This window comes from Tarenaya hassleriana, unplaced genomic scaffold (assembly GCF_000463585.1).
Source record: "Tarenaya hassleriana unplaced genomic scaffold, ASM46358v1 Cleome33, whole genome shotgun sequence".
In the NCBI taxonomy this organism is placed as follows: Eukaryota; Viridiplantae; Streptophyta; class Magnoliopsida; order Brassicales; family Cleomaceae; genus Tarenaya; species Tarenaya hassleriana.
The window spans coordinates 153,413-168,390 of NW_010966459.1; the positions used below are offsets into that span (position 1 = coordinate 153,413).

A 14,978-nucleotide genomic window follows, 5' to 3' on the forward strand; every position below is an offset into this window, starting at 1 on the left:
CATTAATCACCACGTGCATGGGAAACTCCACATATTGTACCTAACAAATAACAATGTGCCCAACCCAACCAACGACGGATTCCACATATTCTCAAGTTGCCACTTTTAGTCCGCCAATTCTCGTGCAATAGATTTGTGTTTTCTATTTAAAACGGAGAATTTTATAGCAATGGTTACAGTTCGCCACATAATTATTGAAATGGTACCATTTTTGGTTGGACTGTCGTTACTTGAGTCTTAATAAGTTGTCCTCTTACCCAAGATTTTAGGAATATATATATGTACATGTATATAATATAATATATACACACGAATAAGACAGGCGAGGTAGTCAAACAAGTTTCGGGTGTTATCTTGTTACGCCAAAAAAACAAGGGCGAGAGGCTTCGGTTCTATTCTGATGATGCAATCTATTGTCTTAGAGCAAGTAAAGTGCATACACAGTACAGGACAGGATAAACACACTTGTTTTTCCTTGGCAAAACATTCAATGCCCACAATCCTATCACGTCATGGATTACGTCATCATCGTAAGACACTTTTTTTTTTTTTTTGATAACGCTCTTTACCCAAACTAGGGTTCTTACCGTGGTTGTGGATCACGGTAAGAAACTTCAGTACATAGTGTCCAACAATATTTTCTGTCCGAAGCAGGGAGGGACCTGTTGTGTCTGATTGCAACAGTTTGGGGACGAGAGATGATAAGAGAGAAGAAACTTACACAGAGTTCTAACTAAGAGCCCCTAAAAACATAGAATGGTGACAATAAATATAATATATAGAACCTTTTTTTTGGGTGTTGGCTACATACGGAAGTCGAGGACGCAGACGGTGTTGTCGGCGAAACAGGCGGCGATCTTGGAGCCGTCGGAGTTCCAGCAAACCTCGAAAATGCCGCCTTCGCCTGTGTAAGTCTTGACGATCTTCCCATCCTTTAAGGACCAAACGTGCATCGACTTGTCCAGTGACCCGCTAGCTATGTACTCCCCGTCCGGACTGAATGCTATTGAATACACCGGTTCCCTTCCATATTTTATTTTTTTTATCAGAAATTATCAGTACATAATAAACTTGTTATATAAAAAGATACGAAGGATCTTTAAAAAAAAAAAAAGAAGCAAATCCAGCCGAGGGTGAAAAAGCCTTAATCATATTCATATTCTTAACGTACTTGTGTCCATTCAAGCTGCAAAGCATCTTCCCAAGTTCCACGTCCCATAGCTTCACAGTCGAGTCAAATGATGCGCTAACATGTTCAACACATCATTGCATTTGTTTCAGAAACATTTAGAAAGAAGAGACCAAAAAAAAAGAGATAAGTGTCTGATCCAAAGGATGTAGTTTTTCTTTTTTACCTCGCAAGAATTAGCTGCTGGTTTGGATTGTTAGTTCCAGGTCCAGTCGGGCTCCATCTTATAGTATAAATCTCCTGCAAGTGGAGTCAACAAAATCAACCTTAGAAGCTATTGTTCAAAAAGAAAGGTTTTCCAATCAGTCTTGTAAGAATTACCTTGGAATGCTCTCTCAGGTCATGAACAAAGGTGTCCTGTTTTATACTCCATATCTGAAGAAAGATGAACAGATTAAGGATAAGATGCAAATATACAGAAAGAAACGTGTTAATGTTCAGGATCTGAAACTCAACTTTCCAGCACAAATCGAGCTTTTATTCCTCACCGAAACCTGAATACAACTTTGGATGATCTTGATTTATGAGAGGATCCCAACTCTCATTCCCCAAACAAACCCTAACCCTTTCTGAAACTTCTGCATGATCCCTTTCTCCTCTATCTAATCTACTAACTAATACTAACAGCCAAAACAACCCTTATTACTATAGTCTAGGTTCAATGAATCTACGTAAACCATACATGTTCATCCCACCCACATCTATCAAAACGATGATGTTCATGGATAGAAGGATGCAAATTTAAACTAAAAATAGATGTGTATGAAACTTTTGAAGCTTAGATAGAAGTTGGCCAGCTACGAACCTTGGCAGTAATATCATCTGAGCACGAGGCCAGCAACGAACCGGTTGGATCCCATTTTACGCAATTAACCTCGCCCTAATGTTACAAAATCCCCCAAAATTTTAGTAACGTGAGATATCTGTAAACCAATTTCAGAATAATCAAGGATTATGAGCCACTCCATTCAATTAGGAACTGAACTGGGAATTTTGTCATAAATGACTAGAGGAAGCTAGTTAAAGACATAAGATGATAAGATTTGCCACAAAGCTTTAATAAGAAGAGAGAACCTGATGCCCAGCAAAGGTTTTGACAGGCCGGGTTTCTCCAATCTTGCATACATAGATCATACTGTCTGTTGAACTTGTTGCAAATGATACATTGTTGCGCCAATCAACATCAAGTGTTGGGCCTAAACATATAAAGCTAGAGGTTTTAGGCCATAAAAATATCATTGTATCCATGAGAAACTGGATTCAAACCATTGCTTAATCAAATACCAGTACCGGTATGAAACTCAAACTGTTGTTTCCACTCCTCTGCCTTTACGTCCCATACAATGGCAGTTTTGTCAACACTTCCAGTTAGGAGATAATCGCCCTTCTTGTTCCACTTGAGGGAGAAAATGGGGCCCTTGTGCTTGCTTAAGGTACTTTTCAGCTCACCTGACAAAGTATAAAAGTACGAATATGGAGATAAATTTGATATAGAGGGAAACCATCCTGTAGATTCTAGGGCGACTATTACGAACCATAATATAAGAGAATGGGTAAAGATTGATTCACGAAGGAGAAATATTTCATACGAGATGTTAAGCCATATAACTGACCAGAAATCCATACCATTTGTATTCCAAATCCTTGCTTGACCATCACATGAACCAGTGGCAAGTAAAGTCCCCTCTCCCTGGAGATTCAGAAAGTCAGACAACATACTAACGGAAGAAGATAAATGTCAATAAGAAAACGGTGGAACTTACATTCCAGTCAAGAGTTGTCACATCCTTGCTCTTCTCGGTTGTCCTTCCTTTTACATGCTTCAACACCAGGACATTTAGAGGACCATTATGCGACCCAGATCTGAATGTACCTTCCGGAATCGTCCAGATACGTGCTGTAGCATCGCCGGACCTGATATTTTGCAACATGAATAAATAGTGTTCAACTCTTGTTTCAACAGATATATAAACAGACACAACCAGAAGACACAATATTTTGCCCCCAAAAAAAACCTCATCCTTATCAGTAAGGGTACTTACCCTGATGCAAGAAGTGAAGCCGTTGGACTCCATGCGCAAGCACAGACCTGTATAGAAAACGTAGATAGCAAATCAGATCTTAGCTTAACGGTGAAATATATAACTACATATAATAATACCTATAATGATGCATAACAATTAATAAGCATGCCTATTGAAAGGCTAAAACCATCCAATATAATACCTCAGAATCATGCCCTGCCAAAACCATTACATCAGAAGTAGGAACGTCACATGTCTGAGATGTAGAGGTCATTACAACATCCATAGGTTCTACACCTGCATAAATCCAGAAACATTGAAGTGTGCACTGAAACGTTACGCAGCAGAATGCACCTAATGAACTATCAGCATAGCTTAAACTGGAGAATCTTAAGGAACACAAAGAAATACCTGTAGAAGCTCCATGCTCTGCATCCCCAGCATTTTCCTTATCGTTTTGGTCTATAGCCATTTCCCTATCCATAGGATCTTCACCCTGCTTTTCTCGTCCCTTCTCCTTCTCCCTCTCCAACTTCTCTTTTTCCCTGTCCCGCTCCCTTTCCCTCTCTATCTTCTCCTTTTCTCTGTCCCGCTCCCTTTCCCTCTCTATCTTCTCCTTTTCTCTGTCCCGCTCCCTTTCCCTCTCTATCTTCTCCCTCTCCCTCTCTCTTTCCCCGTAGTTCTCCAGGAACAGAAAGATGAAACTGCAATAAATCCAATTTAAGAAAGTAATCCTGTCAAAAAGAATCATTTTCCCTCTTGTAGATCTCGTTCCTCTGAAAACTGTCGACCTTTCCCTTTCTCGCTCCTTCTGCTTCTCATGCCTATCCTTCTCTTTTACTCGGCTACGGTCTCCTTCATGTTCTCGTTCAACCTCTTTATCTTTTTCTTTTTCTTTTTCTTTCCCCTTATCTTTATCTCTGTCTCGGTCCCTATCTCTATCTTTTCTCTTTCTTTCCCTCAGCATTTGCTGCAATTCACTTACATCCTTTGTGATTAGATCCAAGGGTTGAAAGAATGAGAAATCCTCTTCCATTTCAGCATCGCTCTGAAAACAATAATGTGAACACGACTTAGCTAACCTCATTATAAACTCACAAGACTGCCAGTACGAAATAAAAAAACAATCTGCTCCATGAGAGCTGTACTGACATTGCTCAAATTTGCTTCCATCTCCAGGTACTGCATTCCTTTCTGAACAAATCTGATAAGGGCGCCGGGTGGAACCATATTCCCATCAATGTTGCACTTATTTATCCCTGCTTCATAACCTAAAGCAAATGCAGAGTGCGTAAAACCTGCAGAATGAGGACAGAATTAAGAGAAAGTTAAAGCATCAAACCACTACTTCAATTAGCCGGCTAGAACATCCCATCTAATGCCAATATTGAGTTCTGTAAGCCCACAAACATAAATCGGACGAGCATTAACCGGACAAAGCAGTCGGACAAGAGTTCTTTACATACCATTTCAGAACAAAGACAATAACAACTAAAGGGATTTTTTCATAAGCATATCTGAGAACCCGCAGAGAGCTCCAAGTGATAATAACCTCAACACATTTTTGTTGAATTTGACAAAATTAGAGATCATATAAAGCCCACTGCCTGTTGGAAACAAAAGAATAATGTCCTCTAAGCATCCAACTACAATAGTTAATGTCAGTCTCCATGCACAATCTTAACAACTAGTTTACAAGAGCTAGTTTCTACTTTCTTCATCTATAACTGGCTCGTACCTTGTTCTTATTTTGACATACAAGTACAAGAAACATCTCTCCTATCCTCTCTTAGTCTCAATGTCTCTATTCTCGTTCTTATACATAGTCCTATTTTCTAGCAAAATCAGAGCTATAAGATCCTTACTGCTCTTTTATCTTTTAATTATTCTCTCAAATTATGGAAGGATCGCTTCAAAATATCATTCCCGTCACCCTTAATGGGGACAATTACTTGAAAGCATGCAAATATCCACAAATTCAAACACGTAAAATTCTGATACGACATACGAATTACAAATATCCAGAATCTGCGGATCGAATAAGACAATTCATCGCTACCACTCGAATCTGCAATTCCTCAAAGGCATGTACCATGTCTAGCTAAAACCCTACTAAGACACCACAGAAACATCAGGTGCAGCATTCAGAATTAGAAAACCCAACCGCAAAAACCCTAGAAAACGCCACGATGAATAAATACAAGGAGAAATTTCACGAGCATACAACCAAGCAACAAAAATCGAAGAGTTTATCTCGAACCTGACTCTTGAAGATATCGGAAAACGAGATAATTCAATTCGACGGAAGTGAGCGAAGACATCATCGTCAAGCCGTGCCTTCAGCGACCGTACCAAGAGAAACTAAACCCGAGAGAGAGGCGAAAAAAAAAGGAAGACCTCAAGCGAAGACGGTATCTCCGGCCGGTGAATTCGCCGAGAGAGCCGCCACGACGGTGGACTTTGCACCCGATGAAGCGTCGGCGGAACAATCCTGTTTTCTTTTTGTCGGATTTCAAGTTAAATATACATGTATACGTAATTTTTTGCAATTTTGGGGGCGTGATTCTAATGATATGCTCCAATTTCTCATTCTGGGCTGTTTAGGCCTGTAAGGATATCCATATTTGGGCCTGGCCCAAAATAACATTGGGCCTAGTCTGTGAATTCTAGTAGCGGCAGAGGTTTTTTAATACTATATTTTGTATATTAATCAATATTTTTAAATAAACCGTGCAAGTTTATTACAATCTTTTTACAATATAGTTGATCACAATCTTACAGCAGTCTCCAAAAGACATAAGCTAGGAAGTAGGAGCCACTTAAAAGGAGCAAATCAAATACCTCTTTACGTCCACGATTTTTGTGCCATGACAGCAGATACGCTACCTACTAAAATAAGTTTAACTTTTTAATTGTTTAATCAAAATGGGTTTAGTGAAAAGTGGACATACTGAGACTGTAAGTAGATGAAATGAAAAAATCATATCCAATGTTACGAGGCCCAAGAGGTGATTAGGCTTATGTGCACCCCTCGGTCCAAACCAATATATGATTTTTTATTTTATTTTTAAAATAAAAAGACCCCATTATATATATTAGAAACCCAACATATTCATGGAATTTTGCGAGAGAGAAAAAAGAAAGAAAGGTTTCAACTAGGGATGTCAAATGAGCCGGTTCGGACCAGTTCGGACCAGCTCGTTTCGAACCAGCTCATTTTCAGCCCAGCTCGTTAAGCCCATTTTTATTTGGGCTAGAAAATTCATGGCTCAGCCCAAACCGCTTAGCTCGCGAGCCGGCTCATATTTTTCTAAATACCTAAAAAAAATCATATCAAATTATATAAAATCATATTCAAATGATATATCAACATAAAAAGAACATACCAATATATCCAAATCATACTTATATTCACAATCACAATCTATGTACAAAAAATCATTTTCAAATAGATAAAATCATAATCTATCCAAGTACAAAAAACCATTTTCAGATCTTAATCCATCCATATACAATTAGATCTTAATCCATGTACAAAAAACTATAATCAGATCCGAATCTATACATAAAAAATTATCTCCAAATCAAAATATCATACCAACAATATCAACACTTTCAAGTTTCAACATAAATTTTTTTTTTTACTCCAACCCCGGAGCCAGCCGAGCTAGCTCGTTTGGGCTCGGCTCGTGGCGAGCTGGCTCACTCAGCCTATTTTTATTTGGGTTCAGATATTTTTGGCTCGGCTCGATAAAAAATGAGCCAACCTCGAACCGGCTCGCGAGTTCGACTCGTTTTGACATCCCTAGTTTCAACAACCGGGTTTCATTGAATTTTCACTGAAAAACCTGAACTTGCTGTTAAAACAGTCTTTTTGGGGACTTTTTGAGAGAAATTAAATATTACAATTAAATTATTTTTTTAATATTTTTTTAGAAATAATTTAGGACGTGTTGGAATTTAGAGAGAGAGAGAGAAGCTCAGATATTATTCGGAGAAATTTTATTGTTCCATTTCTCCATTCATTAGCCTCCCGACAGACATATCCATCTCTAGTCTCTTCTCCACTCGATTTCTCTGTACATTTTTAACCAATTTTTTTTAATTCTCGTCCTCGATCAGGCGTTCCGGTACGAACTCCGTACGGCAATAACATTACACGCTACTCGATCCTACCAACTCCGATCCGATTCCTCGGAATTATACCACTATCCCTGAATCCGACATTGCCGGGACCATACAAACCACCGATCCCTGCATCTCCGCCATGTAATTCCACCATGTAATTCCTCACCTCCGACTTTATCATCTCCTGCACCACCGCCATGAACTCGGAGCTCAATCCGCCAAACGCTATTCCATTGCCGACGATTCGAGCTTCGTCTTGGTTCGTCAATGGCAGAAATGGCAGCGTATTGTGGCTCGAAGTTGTGGCATTGTTAGCGTTTGTAGACACCTCACTGGCGTCAGATCCCGGAAGCGACAGGCTCAACGACGTCGGCAGATCGCCCGAAGACGATGACATACCCACCGGAGGCACCGCAACGCCGCCAGTACGCGCCACGGGCTTGAAAACGTGACCGATACGAGACGAGAGGAAAACAGGAACAGTGCTCGAATCGCTGATGTCAGATCCCGTCGGGCTCCCGGGGCTCATGTACAACCCGGTGGAGACCGGCGGACCACCCCCGGAACCCGAGCTTGCAGATCTCTTCGTCGGACGCTCCTCCGCAGCGGCCTGGCCTCCTCCGGACAAGGCGCATTTGCGCTTGAGGGTGGAGTTCCAGTGGTTCTTGACGGCGTTATCGGTACGGCCGTTGAGGAGGCGAGCGATGGTGGCCCATTTGTTGCCGAACTGCGTGTGGGCTCGTACGATGGTCTCGTCCTCCTCCGCCGTGAATGGACGGTGCTCCACCTCCGGCGACAGCTGGTTGCACCACCGCAGCCGACAAGACTTCCCCGACCGACCAGGGATCGACTTGCTTATCGCCGACCAATTCCTCGGACCGTATTTCTCCACCAGCCGACGCAGCTGTTCGTCCTCCTCCACACTCCATGGACCCTTTATCCGATCAACCATGTCTTTCGATTTTCGCCCGTCCAAACTTTCGATCTTTATTTTTTTGGTTTTTGATTTAATTGTTTTATTCTCTCTGCGGTTGAACGAGAGAACTCCGAGGAATGGAGGAGAAGAAAAATATATTTATACAGGGGGAAGAAGAGGGGAACCGGAGACTGGCAGAGCCGGTAGAGAAGTCATGGCTATCCTCTTTCACCTAAGCGGTTTTGAGGGTTTTGGGATACAGCTGTAATGGGACACGCGTCACAATATCGTTGCTCGATGTTGTCCTCTTCTCTTTGTTTTTGTCTTTTTCCCATAGTATTTGTACGATGGCGCGTGATAATCACTCGCTAAGAAGAGACCTGGCGGTGGGTTCACGATCTGGTTGAGCGCGTCGGGTGTGGGAGTTAAAGAGACAAAATCACGAAGCCCAACTGTGAAAGCTATTATATATTCGCTCCATGATGAGATGCGAAATAAGTTTTTTGAAAATTATAAAATAAATATCTGAAATAAAGACAATAAGTTAATAACGGTTAGGTTTGGCTAAAGAGTTTTTTAAATATAGTTTGACTTTTTGACTATCGATGACAGCCTGTAATCCGTAACTCCCGACTTTTCAAATAACTATATTTACTTCAAATAACTTAAATTAAAATTCACGTATCTTCAAAGGCGAAACAAAGGAAACGTACCACTGCGTTACATATATCTAAGTATAAGTATATATAGATACGATTTTCATAATTAGATTACAAATCTGTAATCATTTCATTTAATTGATGTTCCGTTTTAGAAACCGACGAAGAGAAGCAGACGGAAAGGAAGATAGCGTGGATGACGTGGCGGAAAACGACAAGATAGGTTGCCGAATTGGAACGGGAAAAATCACCACTGCTTTTTTATATTTAATGGAAAAAACAGCCTGTAAACCACAGTCATCCAGTCATGTGTCGCCACGTGTCGGTCACATAGCCGGTAACTCGTAGACTCTTGAACTGTACGGTACCGGTAGGTCGGTAACTGCCCCACAAGGGTCCTAATTCCTATAATGTAACGCGCCCCAACGTCTTCGCACCTTCCCTCGATCTTTCCTCCAACGGTCTAACAACAAAGCTTCCTTTAAACTAAACTCTCCAATATGTCAATCTTTGGTCCCACCATTAAACTAATAAACTCCGAATATAGCTCCCATTTCATATCAAATGTCTTTTTTTTATTTAATATATTTTTATTCGTACAACATCTCTCTTGTAAGTTAATAACCATTGATCTAATTATTAAACAAAAACTTGATACAAATTCATCTTTTTTTTTCGTAGTAACATGCGTAAATGTTTTATTGTTGACCAAGTTAATTTTTATCTTTGGTGAAAATGCTTTTGGACCGTCTTGTGGATAGGAAAAAAAACAAAGACTATATGATAATCGGTGGATAGGAAAAAAAACAAAGATGATAAATTAGTTAATTGGTTCATTCCAATATAGAAAAGAGCCTATGTGCGATTATACCTACACTAATCCCGGGGCAAAGACTATGTGACGTGTGTTTGTTAAACTAATTAAATTGTTCTTAATATATTTTTATTCCTGCATCCAATTACACATGCAGTTTAATATAATCAAACAGTCATCGTAATTTAAAATTTTCTTTCCATGTGTGTATTTGCAACATCTTCGGTCGGAAATTACGCTTTTTTTATATTCCAATTAAAAATTATAGGAAAAAATCTCATTTCGTAGTTGTTTTTGTATTTCCATTACATGTTTTTGTAATATAACAAATATAACCAGAACCAACTTACATGATTTTTGCCTTTTAGGTATGGTTCAGTGATTAAAAAATTCATGATTCTCCAACAGATCATGGATTTCATTTCACTCTCCAACGAATCTATCATCTTTTGAATGGTTTATTTGTTTTACATGATTTACAGACTAATACGTGGAATCGAATGGTTTATCACCGCATCCGAAAGACTCTGATTGGGTTATACCGTTATAAAAAAAAAAAGAAAAAAGAAACCGTCCAAATATACAACTGGATCCAATGTACATCTCCTAAATCATTGCGATTCCACGAAAAAGAAGGACCAAAAAAAGGGCACGTGGAAAATGTCCGCAATTAGCAAAAAACAGTTAATTTTTCGCAGCGGACAGATCTTATGGTTGTCGCGACCAAATCTATGTGTACCATTGTATCGTCTCCACGTGTACAGCCTTTAATTAAATGACATGTCAGAGTTTTTATGCTTGCACCTTCTCTCAATCTCAACGTCGTGTTCTTCGTGCATTGTAAATGAAACGAGCCATTCCGGTACGACTAGGATTACGTGGCTATGCTTTTGCCCATTCATTATAACTTCTAGATTTCTTAAGATAGTTTTTCATCGTTTTCTACTTACGTTCATTCGATTTCACTCCTTTTTCCTGCAATTTTTTTTTTCTAATATTAAGTATTATAATAATATGATTAATAATAGATTTTTTTTTCGATACGTTGTTATTTGTTCATTATGTTGATTTAAAATAAAATAAAAATATAATTAATAAAATTCTACTGGATCACCCACCTTACAGTGGTTGAATGATAGAAGGTTGAAGTGATTGGATCGCAGTTAGGCATTAAAGAGATATTATCCAAAATATTTTTATTTTGCTAAAATTATTTTTGCATATGTCATCCTCCCGATTTGATCATGTGACAAAATGATAATATAATTATATGATATTCACATTATTAATAATGTTAAATTTATCTTGATTACAAATGTGATCACTATATAATCATATTGTCATTTTTGTCTCATTGTCACGTATAGAGAAAAATATATGTAGAAGTAAAATAAAGATATTTTTGATATTTTTCATTCAAGATGATCGGTTTGACTGCATAATTGTGGATGATATACGCGATTTAGTTATTGTAAAAAACTGCATTCAGACTGTGGAAGATGTAATTGGATTGAATATACGCAAAATTTTGAAAATATAAAAAAAATTTATGTTTATCTAATTAATGAACACAGTATGTCAAAAATATTCAACTCTAGAGAAAGTTTTCTTAGAATCAAATATAAAAACTGAAGATCATGGATTGAGAATGATTTCTATGGATAAGTTAGAGTAAAACTGAATCATTTGTTGTAACATAATAAATATGTTTTATAGAATTTTGATTTTAAATCGACGTACCAAAAAGAGTGAGTAAAACATTGTTGAATATATAAGTTATAACCATTTTGATATTTGGATTGAGGAAGGGAAAAGGACAAAACAATGAATGGGGATCGTGGGATATGAAAGATTCTGTGGTATAAGTCCCACTGTCTTTAGGCCGTATGGACATTTCGTACCAACGTACCATCTCTCCTCTCTCTCTATCTATACACACACACACATATATATATATATTAAATCAATCGAGGCGCATTTTATTAGTCTAATCACCAATAAATTTTATATTGGACTCAATAAATAGTATATAAAATTTCACTCAAACACTTTCGATGATCGATAATTTACTTTAAATTTTATTCCTTCCTATACATGTCCCAAGAAAGAGTATATTGTGTGTTTGGGAAAATTATACGTGGCATGACTCAATTTGTACGTTTGTGAGTTAATTCAAGTATTAAATGGTGAAACGACATAGTTTGGTAACCTTCGCGCATAAGATCTAAAACTAAAAGTCTTTCACGTAACGCCTTTATTAATATTCGAGCTTATGATATTCACAAAAATTATTATTTATCGACGGAAAAAAAGTGCTCACTTTCCGTCATATGTTTATCGAATAATGAACTCATAACCTACCAACTTATTTAATAAGTGAAAAATATTCCACTCTCAACGCAGCATTCTCTAGAAAAGTAAATTTTATGAAACTAATACAAAGCAGTACAGTAAAAAAAAGGGGGTGGGGCTCGCAAGAATAATTTTTTTTAGGATTTTAATTAATACAAAAAATAATATAATCGTTTGAACCGACAGTTTATAGTGTAAAATTATATAATTATTGAGAATTCATTATATATCCATGGATAAAATGACAATACATCCACATATAAGATATATATATATATATATATATATATATATTTTTTTTTTGATAAAGTTTGGCCCAGGTGGGTTCGAACTCGGGTGAGGGGACAATAATTATAGGTTCAGTGTATTTGCTGCGAGTTAATTGGGAGGGTTGGAATTATTAATGAAGTACAATGAAAAACTTTTGGTCGCACTAACTAACGTGGAAAGTGGAATGCAGATTGTATTTTTCATATATTAAAAATGCGCGTTAAACTTGACCTATATGCGAACGGCCTAATGAGAATTTTAATATGCATGATTATATCGACGTTTTACCTATACATACATACATACATACATACATACATACATACATACATACATACATACATACATACATACATACATACATACACCTATACATACATACATACATACATACATACATACATACATACATACATACATACATACATACATACATACATACATACATACATACATACATACATACCATCAAAGTCATAAACAGTGCAAAAGCAGACTCCAATAATATTATTCGGACACTGATGTGTGCAACTGTTTCTCTTGGGGCGCCGACGGTTTTTTAATTTTACTATCAGCAAAGTATAAAAAAGCATATGATATATTTATTACGGAGTAAAAATATCCAAAAATGGTTATACTGCTCCTTTAGTAGTTGTTCTGAAAATTGAATATTCGAGTAATTTGGATGTGTTATAAAATTAAAATACTGATCGTTTCGGTTTAGATTTAGATATTTTAAAAATAAATACAGACGAGTATCTCAAAAATAAAAAATATCTAATTTATTTATGTTTAAGAAATTATCATTTAATAATATAATTATAAAATTTTCTTTTACAATTGTGAAACTCTAATTAAGAATTTGAGAAACTATTGTTAGGCAATTTTATAAAGATATTTATTTAAAAAAAAAAGACTAGAATACAATAAAAATTAATGAGAATTTATTACAACAATTTGAACCGAGATTCGCCATGAATATAAAATAAAGTATTTAACAAATTCGAACTTTGTTTTCATCGAAACATTTTAAAATATAAATAATTTTGTATTTATCAGATCGTAAACGTACGATTTATACTTTTTTATCTTAAAAATATCATGCTGTCTATTTTATTTTTATCTATTTAAAATTACAAATATTTTAAAACTATACGAGATTAATGATATTTTAAAAAAAAAATTATATTTTTTTCTTAATATTTTTGTGAAAAAAAATTTAGAAATTATTGAAAAATCGTATATTTAAATTGATATTAGCATATAATATGATTTGTTAAATAAAACATATTTCTAATATGTGATTTTTTGGAGTACAAATAAAGAATATTGTTTTGAAAAGTATAAACTAATAATGTCATTTTTTTTTATCCAATGTATGAATTTCAAATATTAGACTAATGAGTTCATATAAAATATTTTAAAAAATTAAATAATTATATTATATTTTTAAAAAGTTAAAAAGTCTATTTATAAATATCTTTAAAGTTTAAAAGTAAAAATTATAAACTCGTATTAAAAATTGAGGGTATGAGAGAAATTAAAAATAATAGTAAAATATATAATAAGATTTATAAAGAAAATGTATATTAATATTTATAAATAAATTGATAAATTAAAATATTTATAATATAAATAAATTTATAATTATATATTGATATATATTAAATAAAAAAAATGAAGGTTTACCTTAAAAACTATTTTGTACGTGTAAAATTTAGCCTTTATAATTTCTTTTCAAATTTGATTTAAATAACAAATTTTGTTTGATGTTATTTTTGTAAAAATGAATAAAACTATATTAATAGAAATTTATTAAAGTGGGTTCAGACTAAATTTGCTCACTATTTAACTTAGAATAAATTTATGATATTTTTTTTAAAATGTATAGTTTCTATATATATAATATGAATTTGATAACTTTAAACAACAATGTAATGTTTATTTGATAAATAATAAAAAAATGTCAACAAAAATTTAAATTGATATATAAATAACAATTTTAAACAATAATAAATGAATAGAAAAAGATTAATAAAAATTTATTACTAATGAGTTCGTAATAGATTCGCTCAATAATCACCTTATAATGAATTTATTATATTTAAAAAATCATAATATATATATATAAACTTAACAATTTTAAACAATAATATTTGATATAATAATAAAAATAAAAAATAGATTTTCCAAAATGTTTAAAAATTTTAGAATAAAATATTGAATTAATCTCTATCTTTGTTTTCGTCGAATCTTTTTAAACCAAATATAAATATAAATAAAATATTTATTAATTTTATAATTATCGTATAAATAATTTATAGAATAATATACATTCAAAATCTTTTAATATGCTAAAAATCCAAAAACTAATTCATAATTTTAAAATATTATAATAATATTTATTTTTTCTCTAAAAAATTTTCAAAAACTAATTTATAAAATATTGATAAATAGTACACTTCGAAAAAAATTTCGTTTGAGATAATTTTTTATACATTTAATGTATCTAGTTGAACAATCGTAGAATTATATCTATAAATTCTATGAAATGCAAACTATATTTCTTATTTATCAAACTGCGAAATTTTCTACTACAACCAATTCCAAAAGGCCCCTTTTTATA

General features: G+C 34.8%; 2 protein-coding genes across 2 annotated transcripts; both read right to left on the reverse strand.

Moving 5' to 3' along the window:
• Positions 1–448: 448 nt before the first annotated feature.
• LOC104821238 (F-box-like/WD repeat-containing protein TBL1XR1) lies at positions 449–5,728 on the reverse strand. The gene is made up of 15 exons (XM_010552044.2): positions 5,474–5,728; positions 4,366–4,511; positions 3,998–4,261; positions 3,625–3,895; positions 3,416–3,510; positions 3,232–3,278; positions 2,953–3,103; positions 2,816–2,879; positions 2,480–2,638; positions 2,264–2,385; positions 1,995–2,069; positions 1,511–1,564; positions 1,356–1,429; positions 1,172–1,246; positions 449–1,023 (listed from the first exon to the last, which is right to left on the reverse strand). Exons 1-15 carry the CDS (start codon positions 5,535–5,537, stop codon positions 804–806), a joined length of 1,881 nt encoding a protein of 626 aa, XP_010550346.1. The 5' UTR covers positions 5,538–5,728; the 3' UTR covers positions 449–803.
• A 1,438-nt stretch (positions 5,729–7,166) lies between these two features.
• On the reverse strand, positions 7,167–8,401 carry LOC104821239 (transcription factor MYB44-like). Its single transcript, XM_010552045.2, has one exon. It carries the CDS (start codon positions 8,291–8,293, stop codon positions 7,376–7,378), a length of 918 nt encoding a protein of 305 aa, XP_010550347.1. The 5' UTR covers positions 8,294–8,401; the 3' UTR covers positions 7,167–7,375.
• Positions 8,402–14,978: the final 6,577 nt, after the last annotated feature.